Below are 23,099 nucleotides of genomic sequence, written 5' to 3' on the forward strand. Positions count from 1 at the left end.
AGACCACCATTCAGAATATAGAAGTTGCTTTAAACGGCTTTAGCCATGTTCATGACCAGATGTGGTATATATTAATAAATTGACAACATTAATTACTGCATTTCAGTGAGTAAAGAAAAAAACATTGGTGTTAATTTATGACAATGAGTAAACGCAACACAAAATATATATAAAATATGTGATGTAAAACCTAATGGAATTGACTAATTGGAATAAGTCAAAGTTTTCCACTCAGTGTAAAGACATAAACTTACTAATCCCTCGGTTGGCATTTTGGACAGCTGCTGTAAATCTACAATGAACAACCCAATGTACCGTCCGTCACGTGTTAACCTGGTTGGTGTTGGGTAGCTCAATATAATATATTGCGAATGTTGACAAATAAATTCTTATGAAAAACACGCACCAATTAGGTAATATAACTGAATGAAACTACTTACGTACAAGGCAACAGTTCCAATGGGTTGAAGAAACGTCACTAGAAAAGTAGTAGTGCAAGAATGTGATAAATTTCGGGATAGAAATGTGGTGTTCACTAAAGTCACACAAAACTGTATAAATGGAACTGTATGAATACTACTTCAGAAAAGAGTAGGAACATGGGTATTGTGGGATGATGCAAGACGCCATTGAAATGTCACTAGAGGTGGTCGAAATTTTAATCCCAGTTAGAAGAAACCGGTTCCATTGCTGTCACCGGAACCGACGAAATTACAGAGTAAGTGTACGAACACAAAGAACGCGGGTTTCGGCTATCAGGTTAGCCGGCGCATGGGCGGCCGACTAGCACCGGGGCGCCGACAAGAATGTTTGTATGTAAACGTATGCGACCGCACATAGTGAAGGCAGGTTCAGATTCGTGTCCGCGCGCGGCAGCGCCGAGAAGCTTTACCGGAATGAATTCTTAATTCCTGCTCGCCGGTGACGCGCGCCGGTCAGTTAAGTTTGTTTAGTAAACAGAAAGCTGCTGTCAAAATGAGCGACCAATTAATTGCAGTAGTTTTTAACAACACGCCAATCTGGGACAAACGAAATGTATTGCACAGCAACAGAAATGTTGTCGATAAGTGCTGGAAAAATATTAGCAAGGAAATTAACGAAGACGGTAAGTGCGAAAATTTTACTCTAACCTCAAATGTCACATTCACTTTGCTTGCACTTTTTTTACTAAATATATGCAGAATTTGCAATGAATGAATGAAGACAGTAAGTTCTCACTTATGCAAAATCCTCAAATGTCACAGGTGAATTCTTTTCATGAAAACATGCACTCAATATCTGTTCTGCTGAGGTTTTTTCATATTAAGATAAGAAATCATAGCTTCATCGTCTGCACTGTATGGGGCTGTAAATATTTAACGTTTTGCATATATGATTAATGACATTTGCTGTTATTACAAAATAAACCAATGCAATTTGCATGCACTGTTGTTTTTACTAGATATATGTAGAATTTGGAATGAATGAATGAATATGGTAAGGTCTCACATTTACAATAACCTCAAATGTCACGAGTGAATTCTTTTCATGGGAATGTGCACTAAATATCATGTTCTGCTGAAGTTTTTTTTCATATTAAGTTAAGAAACTACAGCTTTACCGTCTGCACTGTATGTGGCTGATAAATATTAAGCATTTTGCATGTATAATTAATGAAATTTTGCTGTTTGACAAAGTAAACCCATGCACTGTTGTTTTTTTTTTACTAAAAATGCAGAATTTAGTTTGGGTTTTAAAATTTTGGTTTATAAAAGATTTGCAATGCAAATAAACAGATAAAAATCTCCCAACTGATTGTAGTGCCATCTAGCGGTAAAAATATGAAGTAACAAACATAATTTATATATTTCAGAAATTGGATGTTTTACTTTTTTTTGTTATTCTATGGACGAAACTAGTTCTATCAATTGAAATGCCTAACTAACATCAATGATATTTTTTTCAGAAACTAAACTGAGAAAGAAATGGAAGTATTTACGAGACCAATTTGCTGTGGAGCTTGGAAAAATACCACCTTCGCACTCAGGGGATGCAGGAAATACATCATTTACCCTAAAATGGCCTTTTTTCACTTCTTTATTATTTCTGAAAGACGTTGTTAGACCGAGGGCATCAAGTGGCAATTTACATAATCAACTTACTCCACTTACACCACATGTAGCCACAGCCAGTACACAGTCAGTACACGGCCAGTTTACGGAAGAAACCGAAGAAACTACTACACGAGTTCCACAAACCCCACCCATGGATATCGAACAAGAAGAATACTGTGTTGATATTTTAGATCCTTTATCTCTTATTGAGAATTTACCGCAAACTTCTTCCTCATCTACTCCACTGAGTAGGAAAAGGCGAAAGCCTATGAATGTCTACAACCAGGCAATCGTGGACATAGAAAACCAAAAATTAGAATATTTTACAGAAAAGTTAACAAATAACAAAGAAAAGGAAAACAATGAACATCTCCACTTCTTCAAGAGTCTGCTTCCACATGTCGCAGAAATTCCAAAGTCGCAGATACTTTCATTCCGGAGCAGAATTCAAGAAGTGGTGGAGCAATTTGCGTATCCAACGCAATTCACATCACCTCCGTTTTCCTATTCAGTCATGAGTCCAAATGTAGAAGACGCAGCCACTGCAGATGTTTCTCAGTCCATCTTAAACTTTAAACGTTAATTTTTTTATGTACTTTTATGTACTTACCTATATTACATAAATTTTTAATACAGGTAAGTACATATAATCATAGTCCAACATAATATTCTTCTAGTTTTTTTACTGTTAATTCGTGGTGGAATTCCATTGTATTAGAATTGAAATTTAAACAACGTTTGCACTTTGTTCCACTCATTTCTAAAATAAGTGGAACAAAGTGCAAAAGTTGTTTAATTTTCAATTCTAATAATATTTTTGTTTAAATACCTTAGTTTAGTATTTAGTCACCCAATTAACAAAACTACATATTATTACATTTTTATGTTTATCTTTATTGAAATAGTATATAATATGTTCAATGGTTACATAATATTTAACATAAACCTTATAATTGCTTATTAACAAATATTTTACCTACATCATGTAGGTACTTAGAAATTACTAAATATATTTTCTTAAATTTTACATATATTTTTCTCTTCTTTTATTTTGACTGGTAATTCTTGATTTCAATCAAGGAATTCTGAGATTTAGATTTTTTTCTAAATGACAGTCTTATCATATTTAGTTTTCTTGTAGAGTGGTAGTGGTTATGGTTTTTAGATGCTTTTTAATTTTCATTGTCAGAATCCATTTACGTCACTCCAGAATCTATACCATTTTGTCGTATTGTTCGATAGCAATATCAAAATTTTTACTCGTTTTTTTGTTTCTTATCGGTATTTTTACAATTTGAGTTCAATTAATTATTGTAACGCAAAGGATTGTTTGAAAAATATGTTACATAAACATCTCTCACACTTTTAGCTGCATTAGAGGATCGTCCTATAGCCTGTCTGTAGTCTTGTCTGTGTTCATTAAATACAAAAACTTCAGTTAGATGACGCTCAAATCCTTCCTTGTTAATTATTGTATTATGTAGAACACATATACATTTTACAATATTATCTGCTAGCTAATGCTATATCTGTTTCAATGCTTTTAGAAAGCAAACGCCATTTTGAATATAAAATACCGAAAGCACATTCCACAGTTTTTCTAGCTCTAGACAAACGTTTATTGAAACATTGTTGCTCAATTGTCAAACTGTTTCCACCAAAAGGTTTTAATAAATTAGTGAGAAGTGGGTATGCTTCATCACCTATAAGCACGAAAGGAGCCTTCACATTCGTTCCAGGCAAATTATCCGGTTCTGGAATATCTAATTGTTCATTGTAAAGGTGGTGGTAAATATCAGATGCTTCGAAGGTGCCTCCATCACTCTGTTTTCCATAACCTCCAATATCTACTGATATAAATTTGTAATTAGCATCTGCAACAGCTTGCAGCACCACTGAATAAAACTTTTTATATATTGAAGACAATATTAGTGATTTTTAAACGAAAATCTGAAACAGAAAAATCAGAAAAGGAAACGGTCACAACTGGGACTCGAACCCAGGACCCTTGTCTTTCCGGGACAATGCTCTACCAACTGCGCTGGTAGAGCAATGGTAGAGCATTGTCCCGGAAAGACAAGGGTCCTGGGTTCGAGTCCCAGATGTGACCGTTTCCTTTTCTGATTTTTCTGTTTCAGATATTCGTTTAAAAATCACTTATATTGTCTTCAATATTTAAATATTACAATTTGAGGTTTTACTCAATAAAGTTATTCCGAAAAATAAAAAAAATAAAACTTTTTATAATTATAAAACATAGATCCAGAATTTTTTGGGCATTGGATGCGAACATGTTTTCCATCAATTGCGCCAATGACGTGAGGAAAATTCCAAACTTGATAAAAATCTTTTGCTATTGAATTAAATATTTCTTTAGTTGGTACGGGCATGTGCAGTTGATACAATTCTTCCCACAATACAGCAACTGTCTCCGCAACAATTTTTCCCACTGTCGATGCTCCCATTCGAAAAGTAAATGCAAGAGTCTTGAATGACGAACCAGTTGCAAGATATCTGAAAAAGATAAAATGTTTTAATATTTTTTGTTGATTTAATCATACTAGATCCTATTCTGTTTTGTTTTCCTAAAACATACAATTCTATTTACTTTAATATAATAAATAGAATAGTATAAATATAAAAAAATTACTATATTTTAATGTACCTGTGTACCTATCATAAGTTGTACCCTTTAAAATAAAAATAAAATATATAACAATAAACATCATATATTATTGATCTACAAATCTTTACCCCTATTCCCTACTCCCCCTACATATTACTAGGTGAAATTTGGTGTCGAAAAAGGTGATGGATGTTGGAATGCATTTTATAAGTAGGTACTTACCTAAGAGTAACAACAAGTCTTTCTTCCGGAAAAATAGGTTGACGATGCCAATTACACCAGCTTTTGCTTAATCGATGTTCCACTTTATTTAAAATGTAGTTAAAAGTTTCGAAAGTCATTCTGGTATATTTAAAAAATCTTTCTTCGTCCGTCTTAAGCTCACTAAACAAGTGATGATATTCACCATGCCTTTTTTACTTCGATTAATTGGATGAATACCAATTGTTTTATTTGTTAATTTTATGAAAGGATTCTCCAAAAGTAAAAAATCTTCATCCGACGAGCTCGACATTTTGTTCAAACTGACAGCTGCTGTCAGGCTTCCGCGAAGTTCCGCGCAGAAGGCGCAGATTTTACCCGCGTTCTATGTGTCCACATCTCGGCGCCAACTTCCTCCGACGGACTCAGGCATTGAGCGCCGGTAATCTGAAAGCCGAAACCCGCGTTCTTTGTGTTCGTACACTAACCGATTATTATCGGAATCTGCAACTTATGGAATATTATTTAGCGGAAAAGCGATAAATTATTTTGAATTTTTGAAGAACCGGTTTCGTTTCTTAGAAAATTATCTGGCAACCCCTTGTTTCTTTATTGGGTTCTATGGTTATCATTAAAACAGTGATATTATTATGATTAGGAACCGAAATTTTGGAATGGACCCTTTTGGAAAATATAAAATGAAAACTATATTAGAACTATAGCAAAGTCGATTCTTGTTAACAACTAATGTTCAAGTACCGTCTAATTCAATTGTGCGACATCGTTCGAGTTACACACTGAAGCCGTGTGAACATATGTTTCAACTCACTTACGATTTTTAGTCCCTGCGGGCGAAAGAAGACGTTTAACATAATATTATATACCTTCATGGCATCTTCTTTATGAAACAGTGTCTGAAGTGAAAAATGAAAACGAAAGGTCGGATGACATTTTTATGTTTAGATCGATCCTTAATCCAAACCAAAACCATAACTATCTTTGGGATCGAAAATAATAATTATAGAAGATTGCAAATATATATGAATAATATTAATTTTAGAAAAGTGTTACGGGATTGACTCCGGTAGACATAAAAAATAAAATAACAACAGACCCACGTACAAGAACCACACTCACAGTTTTGCCAAGGTTTGTCTGAGATCTTTAAAATATTGCCTTGATTTTGGTTCGAGTAGATTTTACATTCGGTTTATGTCAGGGTATTATTTTTTTCTACGCAAAATATTCAAATCTTTCGACGGATCAAATATTACTTTCATTGGTCGGAATTGGTTAAGATTTACCAATTCAATGCGGAAAACGTTAGCAGAGCTTTCAAAAAGCGTGTTATCGATTCTTTTGAATATTTACAATTTATCCTGCTAAATTAGATCACCATGGCGCTTTCGTTTTCATTTATTGTGATAATTTTTTTGGCTCTTTTTTCTATCTCGTTCGAGTTTTTGAAATGCAAAAAAAAGTTGTGATTTTAAATAACAATTTATAACCAAATGGTTACGCTTTCAAACTATTATAGGGTAAAATAAATAAATAAAAAAACAATCTGTAATTCAGCGAGTGAGCAAATACGTAAGAAAATGGAAGATATATTTAAATAAAATATAATTAATCAACAGTCAGATAAGATGAGATTACAAACAAAATATAATAAGACAACATAACGATAAATTGGGACCAATATAAAACTTTTATCCACTTGTTTAAAGTTTTAGATTTGTTGCAATAAATCGTTTTAATGGAATTTCACCAAAGATTGAAATGCGACAACACTTATTATTATAAAAGCAACAGAACGCTAAAGATAAATTTATTAAAAAAAAATTAAAACTAATGACAGATAAAAAGAGTCGCATTTGAACCTAGTTACATGCATTTGTGAAACGATTCCCAATATACTATTACAATTGAATTCTGCATTCGTGGTAATTCCTTACTACATCATTAATAATTTCCTCATTACTGACAATCGCGACCCTCACTCTAATATCCCTGGTGGCTTTTACTACTTATGCGTAGTTTAAAACAATAATATTTTATGGCAGGTTTGAAATGAATGTGATGAACATATATTATGTTAGAAAATTTTATTTATTTTTCTGTGGCTTAAGTAGTTAAAACCGATACATTTCAAAAGCGATAAGTGTAATGTCGGTATGAATGTGTGTAAGTGCGAGCGAGATAACATGCTTGCGAGATGCCATATAAGGCGATGCATACAAGTATTGTCCTCTTTTGTTACAAGCAGCTCCCTAATAAATACCAGTACATAGATCAAGTATCATTATTGTGTACAACCTTCACCCGCTTCAATACTCCATACATTACAGACCCGGCTTAAATAGAATGTATGTATTGTAAGCTGCATATTTAAATATTTGCGCTATAGTCGTATGGTTTGCTCTTATGCCGCCAGACATGCACTCTGTCGGCCAACAGGGAAACTACTCCAGCTGCCCTGCTTATCGGCCGGTAATGAAGGGATTGACTGTACCTGCTGGACACCCGGGAACAGCTGGGATTTAGAATTGATACAACCTTACTGAATATTGGATGTTATTATTATCGAAGACCGTGAAAACAATATTATATTTCATCAAAACCATTTACTTAGCGTTTTATTATAGCTAACAGTAGATTTACCAGTTTCCCGCTTGTAACTCGTGTTTCCAGACGACGTGTATTCAAAATAGGTAACAAAGGTTACATCAAGGACAAAAATAGTTACAGATATTTATGATAAAAAAAAACTATTTTATTTTGTTGATATTTATTCTATTATGCCCATTGGGCTTTTAAATGGGTCCATGAAATGTGTATCATACGTATCCAGACATCTAGAATTTTTCAAGAAAATTCATATTTACGCAAAAATGATTTTTTTTTTTGATTTTATGGATTCTTTCGTAATCCTCTAACTAGCTAGGGCTTATTACAATACCCTTCATGTTTCTAACTAACTAGTACTGCGGCTGATTAGCCTTATTACTATCGCCATCTGATGGTTGTATTTAATTGACTGAATTTATGTTACATTAATAAGTTTTATGAGGAAAAATTCTTAACTGGATAAAAAAACTAATACAAATGACAAGAAAAAGAAAAACAATAAGTTCTGAACTTTTTACGCTGTTTTATTTTGTGATTTACTGAATTTAAGTATTTCATTTTTTCATACTTTGGCTGCATCCTTTTCGCTTCGGTGGTCCTGCAAAAAAGTTTGGGAGAGAAATCCTGTGGGAGAAAAAACATTTTGTTTTATTAAAAAAGGATACTATTTCTTCGCCATCGCTGTCATTTTTCTCATGGAGCTTCACGGTGAGGTCTCCTTGAGAAGCTCCATTAGGATGATCAGTTTCTCTGCTTTGGATGAGCAGGAGGACAGTCTTTCGCGTACCCTGATGAGGCCTTGCAGTAGGATCATTATGTCCTCGTCATCAGAGGATCCGGTGTTTGGCGCTTGGCGTTGTTCCGGTGTGGCTCTTCGTGGTTCCTGTTGTTCAGGAGCCTGTTGCTGGTGGTTGCTTCGGCCCGCTACGTCCGCCCAGGACCGGCCGTCTACTCGGGCCGCGGGTCTCTGTGCCCGGGGCTCTGCCTCTTTGCGCCTCTGGGCGTTGGATTGCTCCTGTCTGCGCTGGAGAGCAGCTACGTATGCCACCCTGTTGGGGCATTTGCCGTAGTTTGCGGGATGGGCTCCGCCGCAATTGCAGCAGATGGCTGGCTCTTCTCGATTGGTTTTGGGGCACTCCGGTGTGGCGTGATGTCCTTCGCATTTGACGCAGCGGGCGACGTGTGCGCAATTTCTGGACCCATGTCCAAAATTTTGGCATCTGTGGCACTGTGTTCCGTGTTGGAGGTGGTTGCTTCTGTACTTCCTCATAGTAATCCTGCAGTGGCACAGGTAGACCACTGCGGCTCTCAGGTGGCCCATGTTTGTTTCCTGGCCAAAGTGGGCCAGGTAAAGCGGGTATTCTGTTCCCGGGGTGGTCATCTTGATCACAGTCCTTGCCGGGAAGCCTTGATTCTCAAGGTCTTCCATTATTTCATCTGGTGACAACTTCGGGAGTCCCCTGATGACGGTCTTCTTTAATTTTTCCGCTTCTGTGGTGAAGGTGTGGAAAGGCTTCTCCTCTCCACGTAGGGCTGCTGTCAGTTTTTTGTGGGCTTCTACTGAGCTCACCACAACGCTGATTTTGCCTCCTTTGGCATACCGGAAGTTGAAGTGGGCACTTCCAATGTGCCTCTGCACTTCTTCCGTAATTTCGCCGTGCGTCATTGACCCTATGGTCATGATTACGGGCGGGACTCGTGTACTCTTCCCAAGAGTCGTTGTAGTCATAGGTCTTCGGCTGGTGGGCGCCTGGTCTCGGCTTGTGGACGCCACTGGTCCTGGTGGCGTCGGGCGTTGTTTACGCAAAAATTACAAGAACACTCAAACCCCGAAACCGCTTGATACCATGTCGCCGACACAATTGGAAATCTTTACATCATAATTACTCAATCAAATGATGTGCTACATGTGATTAATCAAGATAATTTCATAATGACATAACAGCAGAACCTGAAACACATCTGAAAATAACCATCCACTAACTCACTCAAAGCCACCAGTCCACGAAATGACCACTGCTAAGGAAGCGACTCAGTATTTACGTTGACCCCCCTCCACTACTCCCTGGATGGAATTCCATGATGATATCCCATTGTGATTGTAATCAAACAATGATTACAAATTCAAATGTGAATAATTGTGATATCATCAGACTCAATTTACGGAAAAATGATGGAAAATATAACCACTGAATAAATATCAACATCAAGAAATAATTATATGCTAACATAATAACATGAAAAATTATACCTTAATATATTTGTTACTCTTTGGGAAATGTTCAAACCAAAGATATTTAACTTCAAACTCAATATGAAAATTTGTATAATTTTTTATAAAATAAATAAACGAGACTGGGGGAGATGGTTTTGGTAGATTGAACTGACTCGGTTAAAGGTATGATATTAAAATATAACTTTCCTCTCAACAAACTAATTGCAGAGAGGAAAAATACCTTACCAATTTACCCCTCACTAAAGAGGATAGAACTCCTCCGAGAGGGCCCGATTTGAAAACGTTCTATAAATAGAGAATCGAATTCCATACAAAGTCAGTTCAACAACTACCTCTAAGAGGGAATCCTCTCTCCTGAAAAACCATCTCCAAGTCTCCAAGTCTCAAGAAATATTTTCAAGTGTTTTTATTCAGTATTAAATTCAGTTTTTGCCAGTAATAAATTCTTTTCGTCAGCTCAGATTTGGAAATAAATTCCTCTCTGATCGTGGCTTTAAACTCCACCACAAACCTCTGCAACATCTACCAAGACTGAAACGCTGACAAGTGTACCCAGCTACCTTCGTATCTACAGTTATTGTACGGACGGTAAATTGTCTCGTACAAAATGTTTACAATATATTATACGAGAGTTAAAGACAAATATTACGGTTAAAACATAATGGCTAGTTCCTGTTTAAATTTGTTAACGGAAATATGGCAAATATGAAAATTTCCTACCAGGCTGATTAAGATTTTAAATATTGGCACAGGTATCAACTAAGGTAAGTTAGTTCTACACATGGGAAGAATCAGAAACCTGCGTTATAGGCCTCCCGTGAGATTATCCGGGACAGAATCCCACTTCACTACTAGGATGTCCGGTATTAAGAAGAAACGGTTTAGAAGCTTATAAGCCATCAGAAATAATTCAAAATCTCCTACAAAACAAAATATGCACAACATTTCTAAGATAAAATAAATTAACCTGCAAATTCATCGCGTTCATAAAAATAGATAATTCTGAATTTTTATTACTTAGTTTTGGGCATGTAGAGCGAATGAACAAAGAAAGGAGTGAACGGAGAATACATGACGCGAATGTAGATGCTACAAGACGTCAGGGATGCCCGAAGAATGACACGATCATGTGAACCAGGAGTGTAACCCGCTTCTGAGATAGGGTTTAGCTTAAATTTTTTAAAGTTTACAAGGAAGGAACAAGGAAGTAGTCATAAAAAGCAATAAATATTTCAAAACAAGCTGACGTTTACCCGGCGTTGCTCGGGGTTATGGCATACTAAGTTTCAAGGCTCATTTGAAAGCTACAGAAAACAACAAATAACAATTTTAAAAAATATTTTTTTGCCATGTCACCTTACCGTAATTTGAAAATATGAGAATTTAAAGTTAAAAATAATCGAAAACAATCTGAATTCTAAAGAAAATAATTTACGTTAGAAAATATTATTTAAAAATTTGAACAAATTCATATGAAAAGTATATTAATATTCGATTCGGGAGGTGAGTTTAGGTACCGCCACCCCGGAAACAATTTATTGGATAACCAACACCTCTATAGGTCACACCAAGTGGCAAGAAAATATATTCTATGTTCCTTCCACTATTGCAGGGGACAGGAAGATTCATTATTTCGAGATACATGTCTAGTTTTTTGCGGAGTTTGTGCGTTGGATCATTCACTGGCTTAATTTTCTAGACTCCTGAGTTTAACGCATCCCAAAATGATAGTGGTTCATCTAAAGATTCTGCTTGATTTTCAGTTATCTCTTGCGAAAAGTCTAGTTCTTCCGAGGGATGAGATAGCCCCTCTATCATAATTTCTAGTTTTTAACCATAGTAGCAGTGTTAGGATTCGAGTAATAATTAATTTAAAAACGTGGATCCATAAAGGTTCCCAAAGAAAGACATTCATTTTTCTCCAAATCGCTAAACCGGGTTCGTAAACCTTCACATAGCTTGTTTGCGATTTGTTTTAAAACACCCGAGAGTGGCATAGCTTCTACTCTCTCCTAAACAATAATCAATACTTTTGTCAAAACAATTGGCATGTTGCCTGTTAAATATTTTTCGCCACTGATGGCTCGTGTTACTTCTTCAAACGGTCGTAATATTTTACGTATTTTCTTAACTAGCATCTCTAATTAAGCTAAATGGTTGAAGATCAACAAAAAATAGTTTTAAAATACCGTCGTCATCCTTTTGTTTGTCTTCTCTAGCCAATTTTAGCGGAATTAATGAAGTGATATTTTGTTGTTTTTTTTTTATTCCAAAAACTGAAATACCGGTCGTTGCAATTGTAGATGGTGCAGGATTATTAGGCTCAGAACATCCAAGGGCATCCTGAATTATAGGAGCTTCTCCAACATAAGAAACCATTCTGAGTTGGCCAACTTCGTTAGATATAGCAGCAAGCGAAGAAAATTCAATCGAGTGCATGTGTTTTAAATGGCATTTTAAATTTGAAATTTTTGATTTGTATCAGAGTGCCTGCTTACAAACATAACATTTTGCAATTTTTGTCTTTTAGTCAGATGGAAATTATTCCATAAATCACTCCGATTATTACTCACCATTGGGCTATTTATTTAGGAAGGCACTTCAACAATTTATTCACAGTTTGAAATTCAAAGCCACTAACACTAATAATTTATTTATTTATTCATTTTCGGGAAATCGACAGTTTACATTTATTCAGTTTGTACATAAGTATTAATAAAATAAAACCAATTATGGATTTCCTCGTTGTGACTTTACCTCTACTGAGACAGCATAATATGGAATAAGTAAATAAAATTTGGGAGAAAGGAATATGAATTAAAAAATTTATACAAAACAAAAGATTATATAAAACGAAAAATTTACTTAAATTTATTTTAAATTGGAGAGGCTGTAGATATAAATCAAGAATAAATTTGTATTCACTTTAAATATCTACACTTATTAACAAGAATCTATTAAATTTCACAATTTTATTTATTCACGTAATTAATACGTGTGGTTTAAATCAAATAAATTGCTTGTCCGCAAAGCAACTGGCGATAAAATCTTCCAAATAAAACACGAAAATGACCTAAAAAAAATGGGGAAACAAACTTAGACGACTTATCCACCTAAAGTAAATTAAATACATTGCTAATAATTTAATATGGCCGAATTACTAAATACTATCCACTCAACTAGCACTCACTCACATTATTCAACCAATAATACAAAACTATGCGATTCAATATTTAGCACCCCAGGCACCCTTACTCTATTAAACCAAAACATAAGATCCCTTAACAAAAACTACGACGAACTAGACATACTCTTGTCTTCCTTTAAAATAGACTTCAATATTATTATACTAACAGAATGCTGGATCCCAACCTCTTTTACTGTAAAACACAAAAATAACTACTCCTCATATTTCACAACAAAATACCAAAACCAAAATGATGGAGTTGTCGTTTACATAAAAGATAATCTTAACGTATCTGTCTCAGAATTCACCCTAGAAAACTCAAATTGTTTACAAATAATCGCTGACCCAGATACGTGCATACTCGCTATTTACAGATCACCTTCATCACACAACATTACGCCCTTTCTAACAGCTCTCGACACTCATATAAAAAAAATTACCCACTTCAAAAACATCATCGTAACTGGTGACCTCAACATAAATATACTTCCACAAGGCCATCCCCAGAATATCGAATACCAACTGATGCTCCTGGAACATGGCATAATAAGCGCCATCAACACTCCAACCAGAGTTACCAGAGACTCGGAATCATGCTTAGACCACATAATGATCAAATCCAAAAACAAATTCTGTAGCGTAGTATTTGAATCCACAATCACAGACCACTACACAACAATGATAGGACTGACCACACAGACATTGAACCCAACAATTCAAAACAATATCACAAAATTTGAAACTGACTACGTGAACCTAAAAAAATGCCTAGAAAAACAAACGTGGGAACACCTTAAAAAAATTAACAACACTGAAGAAGCCTGGAATTACTTAATAACATACCTACAAACCCTCATCACTCAAAACACCACAAAAACATTCAAATCTTTCACGCACCGCAAAATAAGACTAAAAAAATGGATTACTCAAAGCATAATAAATTGCATTAAAAAACGGGATAAACTACACAAACAAGTCACACGCAACCCAAATGATACTTTTCTGAACTCTTTCTATAAAAGGTACAGAAATACTTGTTCTCTAATTATACGAAAAGCCAAAGAATTATATTACAGAAACAAACTGATTACTGCTAACTTTGACCCGAAAAGCGTTTGGTCTATTCTGAGGGAAAGTACAAATACACAAAAAAACAAAGATGATGAAATAAAAAAAATACTTATCAACGACGAAGAAGTCGACTTCCACAAAAATCCTACACTTATCCTTAATTACATAAACAGACATTACACAAATATCGGAGCAAGCCTAGCCGAAAATATAAAACAAAAGTCGTCTAGTAACGATAATCAAGAACCTCAAAAAATTCCGACTCAGTGCAAACACAAAAATAGTGTCAGTCTTTTCAAATTACATAGAGTAACTCTGGAAGACACCAAAAAATTAATACATTCCCTAAAGAATAACACAACATCAGGTCCTGACGGAATAGACTCTAAAACAATAATAACACTAAGCGAACAACTACTTACTCCACTAACATACGTTATTAATCTTAGCCTGAAAGAAGGAATTTTTCCGAGCATCCTAAAAAAGGGTCTGGTTATTCCTATTCATAAATCAGGACCTAAAAATAATGTTAACAACTTCAGACCCATTACACTATTAAACACGTTGTCAAAAATTCTTGAAAAAGCAATAAAAGAACAGCTGCAACATTATCTGGAAAACATGCAAATACTCTCAGTTAACCAACACGGCTTTAGAAAAAATAGGAATACAGAAAACGCAATTGCCACTGTAACCGAGTTTATTACACATAATTTAGATGCCAAAAAAAAGGTAATTTCAATCTATTTGGACTTATCTAAAGCCTTCGATACAATTTCGCACAAACAACTTTTCAAGAAGCTAAAAAACATTGGCATTAATGGAGTAGAATTGGAATTAATGAAAAGTTTCATGTCTGACAGAACACATCAAGTCAAAATTGACAACAAGACAAGTGAACCACTTTTAATCACGTACGGAGTCCCACAGGGGAGTGTACTTGGCCCACTAATATTCCTCATATACATTAACGAATTATGTGACATTGAAATTGATGGTAAAATCGTGACCTTCGCTGACGATACAGTTCTTCTGTGTCAAGCAGCCACATGGAAAGATTTATTCACAACAGCTGAAAAAAGTTTGTCAATTGTCATAAAATGGCTAAACAGAAATACTCTTACCGTTAACACAGTCAAAACAAAATACATCACACATAGTATAACACAAAGAGGTCAACCTCCTTCTAACTTGAACTTGTTTTTGCATGACTGTAAACAAACATCATCCTATTGCCTATGCGAACACATCGAAAGGGTAAAACAAATAAAATACCTAGGAGTTATTATTGATACACACTTACAATGGACTGAACACATTAATTTTATCACTAATAAACTAAAACGAGTCTTGCACCTAATAAAATCCATCAAAAACATTTTTCCACTAACAATACTCAGATCAATATATTTTGCACTGTGTCAATCCATTGCCACTTATGGAATATTAGCTTGGGGAAGCGCTACAAACATAACAATTGACCCAATTCAAAAAGTTCAGAAGGCAATAATAAAACTCATACTGCAAGTACCATTCTACACAGACTCAAACAAAATTTTCAAAACTCTAGACGTCATGTCAATAAGACAACTTTACGCCAAAACTGCTCTCCTACATCTCATCCATAATAATCTTCATATTACAAATCAACCAAAAGCCATAATAAAAACCAGGTCATCAACAAATAAAACACTGAACATTCCGATAACACACACCACACACGGACAAAGACACTTTCAATACTACGCAACCAAACTTTTTAACAGTATGCCCATTACTTTGAAACAACTAATGACTACAAATACATCTACAAACTTTCTCAAAAAACATATCGTAGCCTGGATAAAAAATCAAGATATTCACTTTATTCAAAAGATTATAATTCCAAACCAAACATAACCAAAATATGATAAATAAAATTAAATATTATACACGTTCTTTAAGAATTATCCAAAAATTACATACACGCACATATATATGTGTGTTTTCATGTTTCAATATGTCTGTGAAAAAAAAAAAAAAAATAATAACTTTCTACCACAACACATAAATACCTGTCACACTTAATCACAAACACGTAAACACCTCAGCACAGGTTCTCCTAGTGAGGTGTTCACGTAACATACAATTTCAACCACACACAGTTTTACCTACATCAACCTATGTTCTTTATTTTTTATACCTATTTTTCTGTACTACAATATAAACCACTGTAAAAAATTGTAAAATGTGTATTCAAGAATAGACATAAATAAATAAATAAATAAATAAATAGATTATTTATACTAGTGAACTCAATCTTCAGTAAAACATAAAAATATTAGTAAAAGCTTTGATATCTTCATTTTATTGTTAGTAACAATCGTTTATTTATAATTTTATTAGATCGGAGTATATTTTTGCAAATATGTTACTTTACTTCGATAAATAAAACCTTATTAATTTATCTGGTCATTGAATTAAATGTTATTTTCACTTCGTAAGTAAAACAAAAAAATCAGTTTGATATATGCGCGACAAGACGGTTCAATCAAACCAAACGTTCAAGAGATTGAAGCGACACAAACTAACAAAAACAAACAAAAAATAGATCATAATCGTACTACGGAATCCCCTTACCGTGTGATTCCCGGAACATTATGTCTCCTACGCCCCGCGCCACACACATGTAACAACAATCCCGTAATAACGTTGGAAGTTTGGCTCGTTGGTGTAGAAAATATAATTAGTCCTATTGAAAAAATAATATCGTTATTTTGCTTGTCACCGATAAATTTATTTAACACTTGGCGCTGCACTTGGAGGCCCTGTCGAGTGGGAACATTTAAAAGACGTTTAGTAGTTAGGTCATTTCAAATAAGCATAATATCGTTCACGAACTGTAATCTCTTCACCCTTTTTATATATCGGGCGTCAACCGCCAATACTGTTGAAATATTGTTCTATTCTATTCTATTCTAAAATATTGTTAAATTCTATTCTATTGGGTACATTATAACACAAATAATAACCAACGAGCGGCGTTGGTAATTTGCTTGCCATTGATAGATTTGATTGTCCGTTGGCGCTATACATCGGCCGTTTCGGATGGGAAAATACAAAAAAACGTCTAGTAAGAGTTGCATAACCAAAAGACAGTTTAAAATTTCGCTTACGAAGTGTAAACACTTCACCCTTTTTATTTACTAGGCGTCAATAGTATCAATAGGTCGAATCGTCGACTCGTTGAATAATATTGGTATTTAGGTATTATTTTTTTTTTTTAATTATATTTATTTATTATATAAGTACATTTTTGTTTATTTGTTACAATATATGATCAAATATTTAAAGACTCCTCTTCCATAGAAGCATTAGCTTGTGGCTGGAAGAGGAGTGTACATTGTTTTATTACATTAAGTAAGTAATTAAAAATAAAATTATTTTAAACTTATTTGAAGTGAGTTATTCTTAAGATTAATTCAATTGGAAACATTTTTATTTTTTGTGAGTTTGTCTTTAAAATATTTTTTCACAGTGTTTATTATTTGGATGTTATCATTAATGTTTCTCATTTCTTCAGGTAGTCGATTGAAAAAAATTCTTGCCCGGTAAGTGTAATAATTTTGTGCAAAGGAAGTGTTTAATTTTGGGCATGGAAAAATATATTTAAGTTGAGTACGGTTTTCAGTTAGAAATTGATACTTGTCTTTTTCTTTTATGATTTGAATTAATGCATTTTTAGTATAAAGATCTTTAAATGAAGGCACTTGAAATTCTTCGAATAATCGATCCGTTGGGTAATCGGAAGGTTTTCGTAATATTATTTTAATTATTAACCTTTGTATCACTTCTATTGGAGTAAGGTTAGTTTTGTATGTGGATCCCCAACTAATGATACCATATTGTAGAGTTGATTGGACCAAGGCATAATATATTAAATATAGGTTTTTTAAAGACAAAAAATTTCTGATTCTTAAAAATACATATTTCAGTTTTCTGATTTTTTTTACAATTTGTTCCTTCCATATCAAATTTTTATCGATAATTACTCCTAGATATTTGAATGTGTTTGTGTTTTTTAGTATTGTGCAGTTTTGGAGACAGTAATTATAATTAATTATATTTCAACCTCTTCACGTAAATCTTTTCAATTGCATTGGTCATTGAATGAACAAGTATAACTTTTAATTCCAACGGCTAGTTATATTTTGATACAGTACTAATACACTGATCCCTAGATTCCGACCCACCCCTTTTACCCTTTTCCATTCCAGAACTAGCTCTCCTTATTTTCAATAAGAAAGTCCCTATTAAAAGCGTTCCCAAAGACTACATAGGCCGTGAGGAAAATTAGTTTTCTCAGAGCGTGTGGGATTAATGTTTAATAAAACAAATGTATTTTAATTGTGTATATTATACCAACAAAGACTTAAAACAATAATTGCGAATATCGTGCATAAGTCCTAATTCCTCGACAACATCTCTTTTTGGAAAAATTTTCTGGGTCGAAGGATAAACCAATAAATGTGGCGATTTTTATTTTTCAGATATCCAGTATCCCAAAAATATTGAGACGAAAATCCTTTGCTATTTTTTTAAACGGTAATATTTTTGTATGTTTATAATGGAAACCTTTAGAAATAAATAAAGGTTTAGCCAACAAGTACTGTTAGCTAATTTTTTCATTGGTGCACAGGGAATATTTTGCGTTTTCATACAAAATTGTGATTTGAGTCTTGTGTCATCATGTATACAATCTTTATAGCATACCCAAAGATGACGAGTGCTTACGTCTTATTTCCTATCGGGGACTTCGGGGTGGAGATAATACTAAAACTATTAAATACGGACCCCGCCCAGGGTCTCTAGGGCCTAGGCGGAAAAACTATGTTTTAAATGTATTTGGGTGACTTAATGGATAATATTGTTACACCGCCTGCAGAGCATATTTCGCAATTTCACTATTTTTTTACAGGGAATTAATTATTCCTAGATGGTCTATATGATTTACAAAACCAAATCATCACCAATGTTCTTTTTGGAAACATTAATATATACAGGAAAAGAGTTTTTCTCCACCGTGAGTAAGCATGTGCTTTTTTAGAGCCAACTTTCTAAAACACGAAAAGTTGCAATCGATACAGGTAAGAGATTTTACTTGACTGTGAATCACCAAGTGTCTTTTTAGATCTTCTTTTCTAGAAAATGAATATTTGCAGTCAGAACATGAAAAAGTTTTTTTTCCACTGTGGGTAAACATGTGAACTTCTAGTTGTCGCTTTGTTGAAAAATAATAGCTACAGTCAGAACATGAAAAAGGTTTTAATCCACTGTGCTTAAGCTTGTGAATTTTTAGTTGGGATGTTGTTGAACATGAATAGTCGCAGCCGGAACAAGAAAAAGGTTTTTCTGCACTGTGAGTAAACATGTGATATTTAAGATGTTGCTTTGTTGAACATAAATAGTTGCAGTCGGTGCATGAAAAAGGTTTTTCTCCACTGTGGGTAAGCATGTGAACTTTTAACTGTCCCTTTCTTGAAAATGGATGGTTGCAGTCGGGACATGAAAAAGGTTTTTCTCCACTGTGGGTAAGCATGTGAATTTTTAAATCCCACTTTCTAGAACATTGATAGTTGCAGTCGGGACAAAAAAAAGGTTTTTCGCCACTATGCGTAAACTTGTGACTTTTTAGTTGTCCCTTTGTTGAACATGAATAGTTGCAGTCGGGACATGAAAAAGGTTTTTCTCCACTTTGGGTAAGCTTGTGACTTTTTAGTTGTGTATTTGTTGAACATGAATAGTTGCAGTCGGGACATAAATAAGGTTTTTCTACAGTGTGGGTTAACTTGTGACTTTTTAGTTGTCTCTTTGTTGAACATGAATAGTTGCAGTCGGGACATGAAAAAGGTTTTTCTCCACTGTGGGTTAGCATGTGAACTATAAGATTTCCCTTCCTTGAAAATGAATTGTTGCAGTCGGTACATGTAAAAGGTTTTTCTCCACTGTGGGTAAGCACGTGAATTTTTAAATCCCCCTTTCTAGAACATTGATAGTTGCAGTCGGGACAGGAAAAAGGTTTTTCGCCACTATGCGTAAACATGTGATATTTCAGATGTTGCTTTGTTGAACATGAAAAGTTGCAGTTGGGACATGAAAAAGGTTTTTCTCCACTGTGGGTAAACATATGAACTTTTAGCTGTCCCTTTGTCAAACTCGAATAGTTGCAGTCGGAACATGAAAAAGGTTTTATTCCACTGTGGGTCAACATATGAATTTTTAATTGTCCTTTAGTAGAACTCGAATAATTGCAGTAGGAACATGAAAAGGGTTTTTCTCCACCGTGTGAAAACAAGTGAATTTTTAAATCACTTTTTCGAAAACATGAATAACGACATTCGGAACATGAAAAGGGTTTTTCTTCAGTATGGGTGCGCAAGTGCTGTTTTAACGATGAATTTTGAATGCAAGAATAGTTACAATGGGGACAAGAGTGTTGTTTTTCCCCAGGATGCGTCTTCAGGTTCACCAATAAGTCTGAAAAGAATGGGCATTAAGCTTAATTACTGAAGTAAATAACAACAAAAAATTAGATGAGAATAAATAACTTTAAAAAATGAAAATCCGCTTAAAAAATGGGATATATTGTGAGCATTATTTATTAAAGTTTGCTTTATTTGACACAGGAAAGAATTCCGAACAACTGAAACCAACACACCTTTGTTACCTAACTTGTAGGTTATCGGAGTACTTTCCGCATACTGCAAACACTCAGTCTTCACGTCCGGAAGGTAGATATTTATATCTGTATACGACATTTCACATCCACCCTCTTCCTGGGACCCTGGTTCCACCTTGATGGAAACACTGTTGGGAAGACCCATTGCCTCCTGGTAAATGGTCCCAGCTTAAAATAAATAACATAATAATCATATTCAGTTGGAACGAGATCTCGGAGGTAAACTGGACCATCTACAATAAATATCACGAACGATTATTTGACCTCGTGCATCAAAAATGTCAAATATCAAGATGGAAAACAGTTCAATCAAACTATACAGTCAGTTATATATTATAGTTTTAATATTATCGCATCATAAAGCTAAAAATACTTTCTCTACAAAAAAAAAAAATAATCATTGTCCAGTTGTTAATTTATCTTCCTATCACATTAGTCATTAATATTTAAATTAGTCCAATATTTAAAGGTGGAAAACACATTGAACTGGGAAATTATAGGCCTATTAGTATACTACCTGCGTTAGAAAAAATTCTCGAAAAATTTTTATCAAATAAATTAAATAATTACATTGAAAAATTCGCTATCTTAGATCCAAATCAATATGGCTTTCAAAGAAAAAAAAATACTTAAAAATTACTGCAAAATTTTTCCAATTACATAAATAATCAATTAAATAATAAATTACATGTTATTGTGTTATTTATCGATAACTCTAAAGCTTTTGACACAATTAACTCTAGAAAACTGCTAGAAACCTTAGAAAAAATTGGAATAAGAGGAAATGTGTTAAATTTATTTAAAGATTATCTTAGAAATAGAAAAATATGTACCAAAATAAATAATACTTTTAGTAAAACAAAGAATGTATCTGCAGGAGTTCCACAAGGTTCCATATTGGGACCTACACTATATATAATTTATGTAACTATAATGAAAAAAACTTTTCTCTTTTGTTAAACATTTTGTATTTGCAGATGATACGGCATTGGTCATATCACATAAAGAAAATAAAATTGCGATTGAACTCATGCAAATTGACTTTAATCAACTTTGTAAATGGTCACATGATGCAGGACTATTAATAAATGCTAAAAAAACCAAAGTTATGCATATAAGATCACCTAATGCCAGATTTCAATTTAATCCTAATATTATTTCTCATAGTTTTAATTGCATCCATAAAAATATCCCGACTAATTGTAAATGTGAAAGCTTAGAATTAGTTACAGAATATGTCTATCTTGGTGTTACAGTAGATTGCTTTTTCAAATGGGACAAACATATTAAAAAAAACCTGTAAAAGACTCAGATCAATTGCTGGCAGAATGTACACATTAAATTTTTTCCTATCAATTGAAACACTTAAAATAATTTATATGTCAATGGCAGAATCTATTATAAGATATGGATTAACCATATGGGGAAATACTAGTATAACCAATCTGAAACAAGTCCAAGTTGTACAAAACGCAATTGTAAAATTACTAGTCGTCCCTAATATTTTTAAACAGAGACATAATACACCGTTACTGTTTCAGAGTGCCAAAATTTTACCTGTTAAGGCTATACTATGGCAAAAAATGATAATTCAGTATATATTTACCCCGCAGCATAAAGAAAAATTAGAACATAAATACAGTACTAGATTCACGCGCAATGACGGGTTAATAGTTCCGAAATTTAATAATAAATACGGACAGAGAACGTTTGAATACAACATACCGAAGATATTTAATTTATTACCTGACACTATAAAGCAATGTAAATCTATGAATAAGGTTAAATATATGGTGAAAAATTGGCTATCGGAAAAAAAATATTTATTTTAATATGTATGAAAAATTGTATGAACAATTGTTAATTCTGTAGATATAAGATGTAAATTATAACTTTAAAAAATGTATTTGAAACTAACTTTAAGCACCTGTTGACAAGCCAATTCAATCGGCTTAGCAGGACTTGTTTGTTGATATTATGTATTAACTATTTATTCAATAAAAAAAAAAAAAAAAAATGACTTGGAACGAAACTTAATCGAACGCGTTATATTTTGTGGATTGACTTGACATTGTGATTAAAATAAAACTAAAATAATATGCACAATCAATAACCGTGAGGCAAAAATCAGTGCGCAAAAAAATTTTGATCGATTTTTTAAATATATCCCGGCCACTTTTACTAATATGATTGCAGAAAAGAGACCGCTCAGTTCCTTAAGAGAACTGAGTACGATTGTGACTTCACAAACATGACTGGCAGAAAAAACGTATTGTTTGGAATGTTTAATTTGTATTTCCTGTATTAAATATAAAATGTAATAAAGTAGATTAATAAAA

The 23,099-nt window shown here is 33.8% G+C and overlaps 1 protein-coding gene across 1 annotated transcript; it reads left to right on the forward strand.

Moving 5' to 3' along the window:
* The first annotated feature begins 975 nt into the window (after nt 1-975).
* Nucleotides 976-7,414, forward strand: LOC149414499 (uncharacterized). The gene is made up of 3 exons (XM_089644206.1): nt 976-1,105; nt 1,946-2,031; nt 7,355-7,414. Exons 1-3 carry the CDS (start codon nt 976-978, stop codon nt 7,412-7,414), a joined length of 276 nt encoding a protein of 91 aa, XP_089500332.1.
* Nucleotides 7,415-23,099: the final 15,685 nt, after the last annotated feature.

This window comes from Hesperophylax consimilis, chromosome 20, assembly GCF_061612785.1.
Source record: "Hesperophylax consimilis isolate HC1 chromosome 20, BYU_Hcon_1.0, whole genome shotgun sequence".
In the NCBI taxonomy this organism is placed as follows: domain Eukaryota; kingdom Metazoa; phylum Arthropoda; class Insecta; order Trichoptera; family Limnephilidae; genus Hesperophylax; species Hesperophylax consimilis.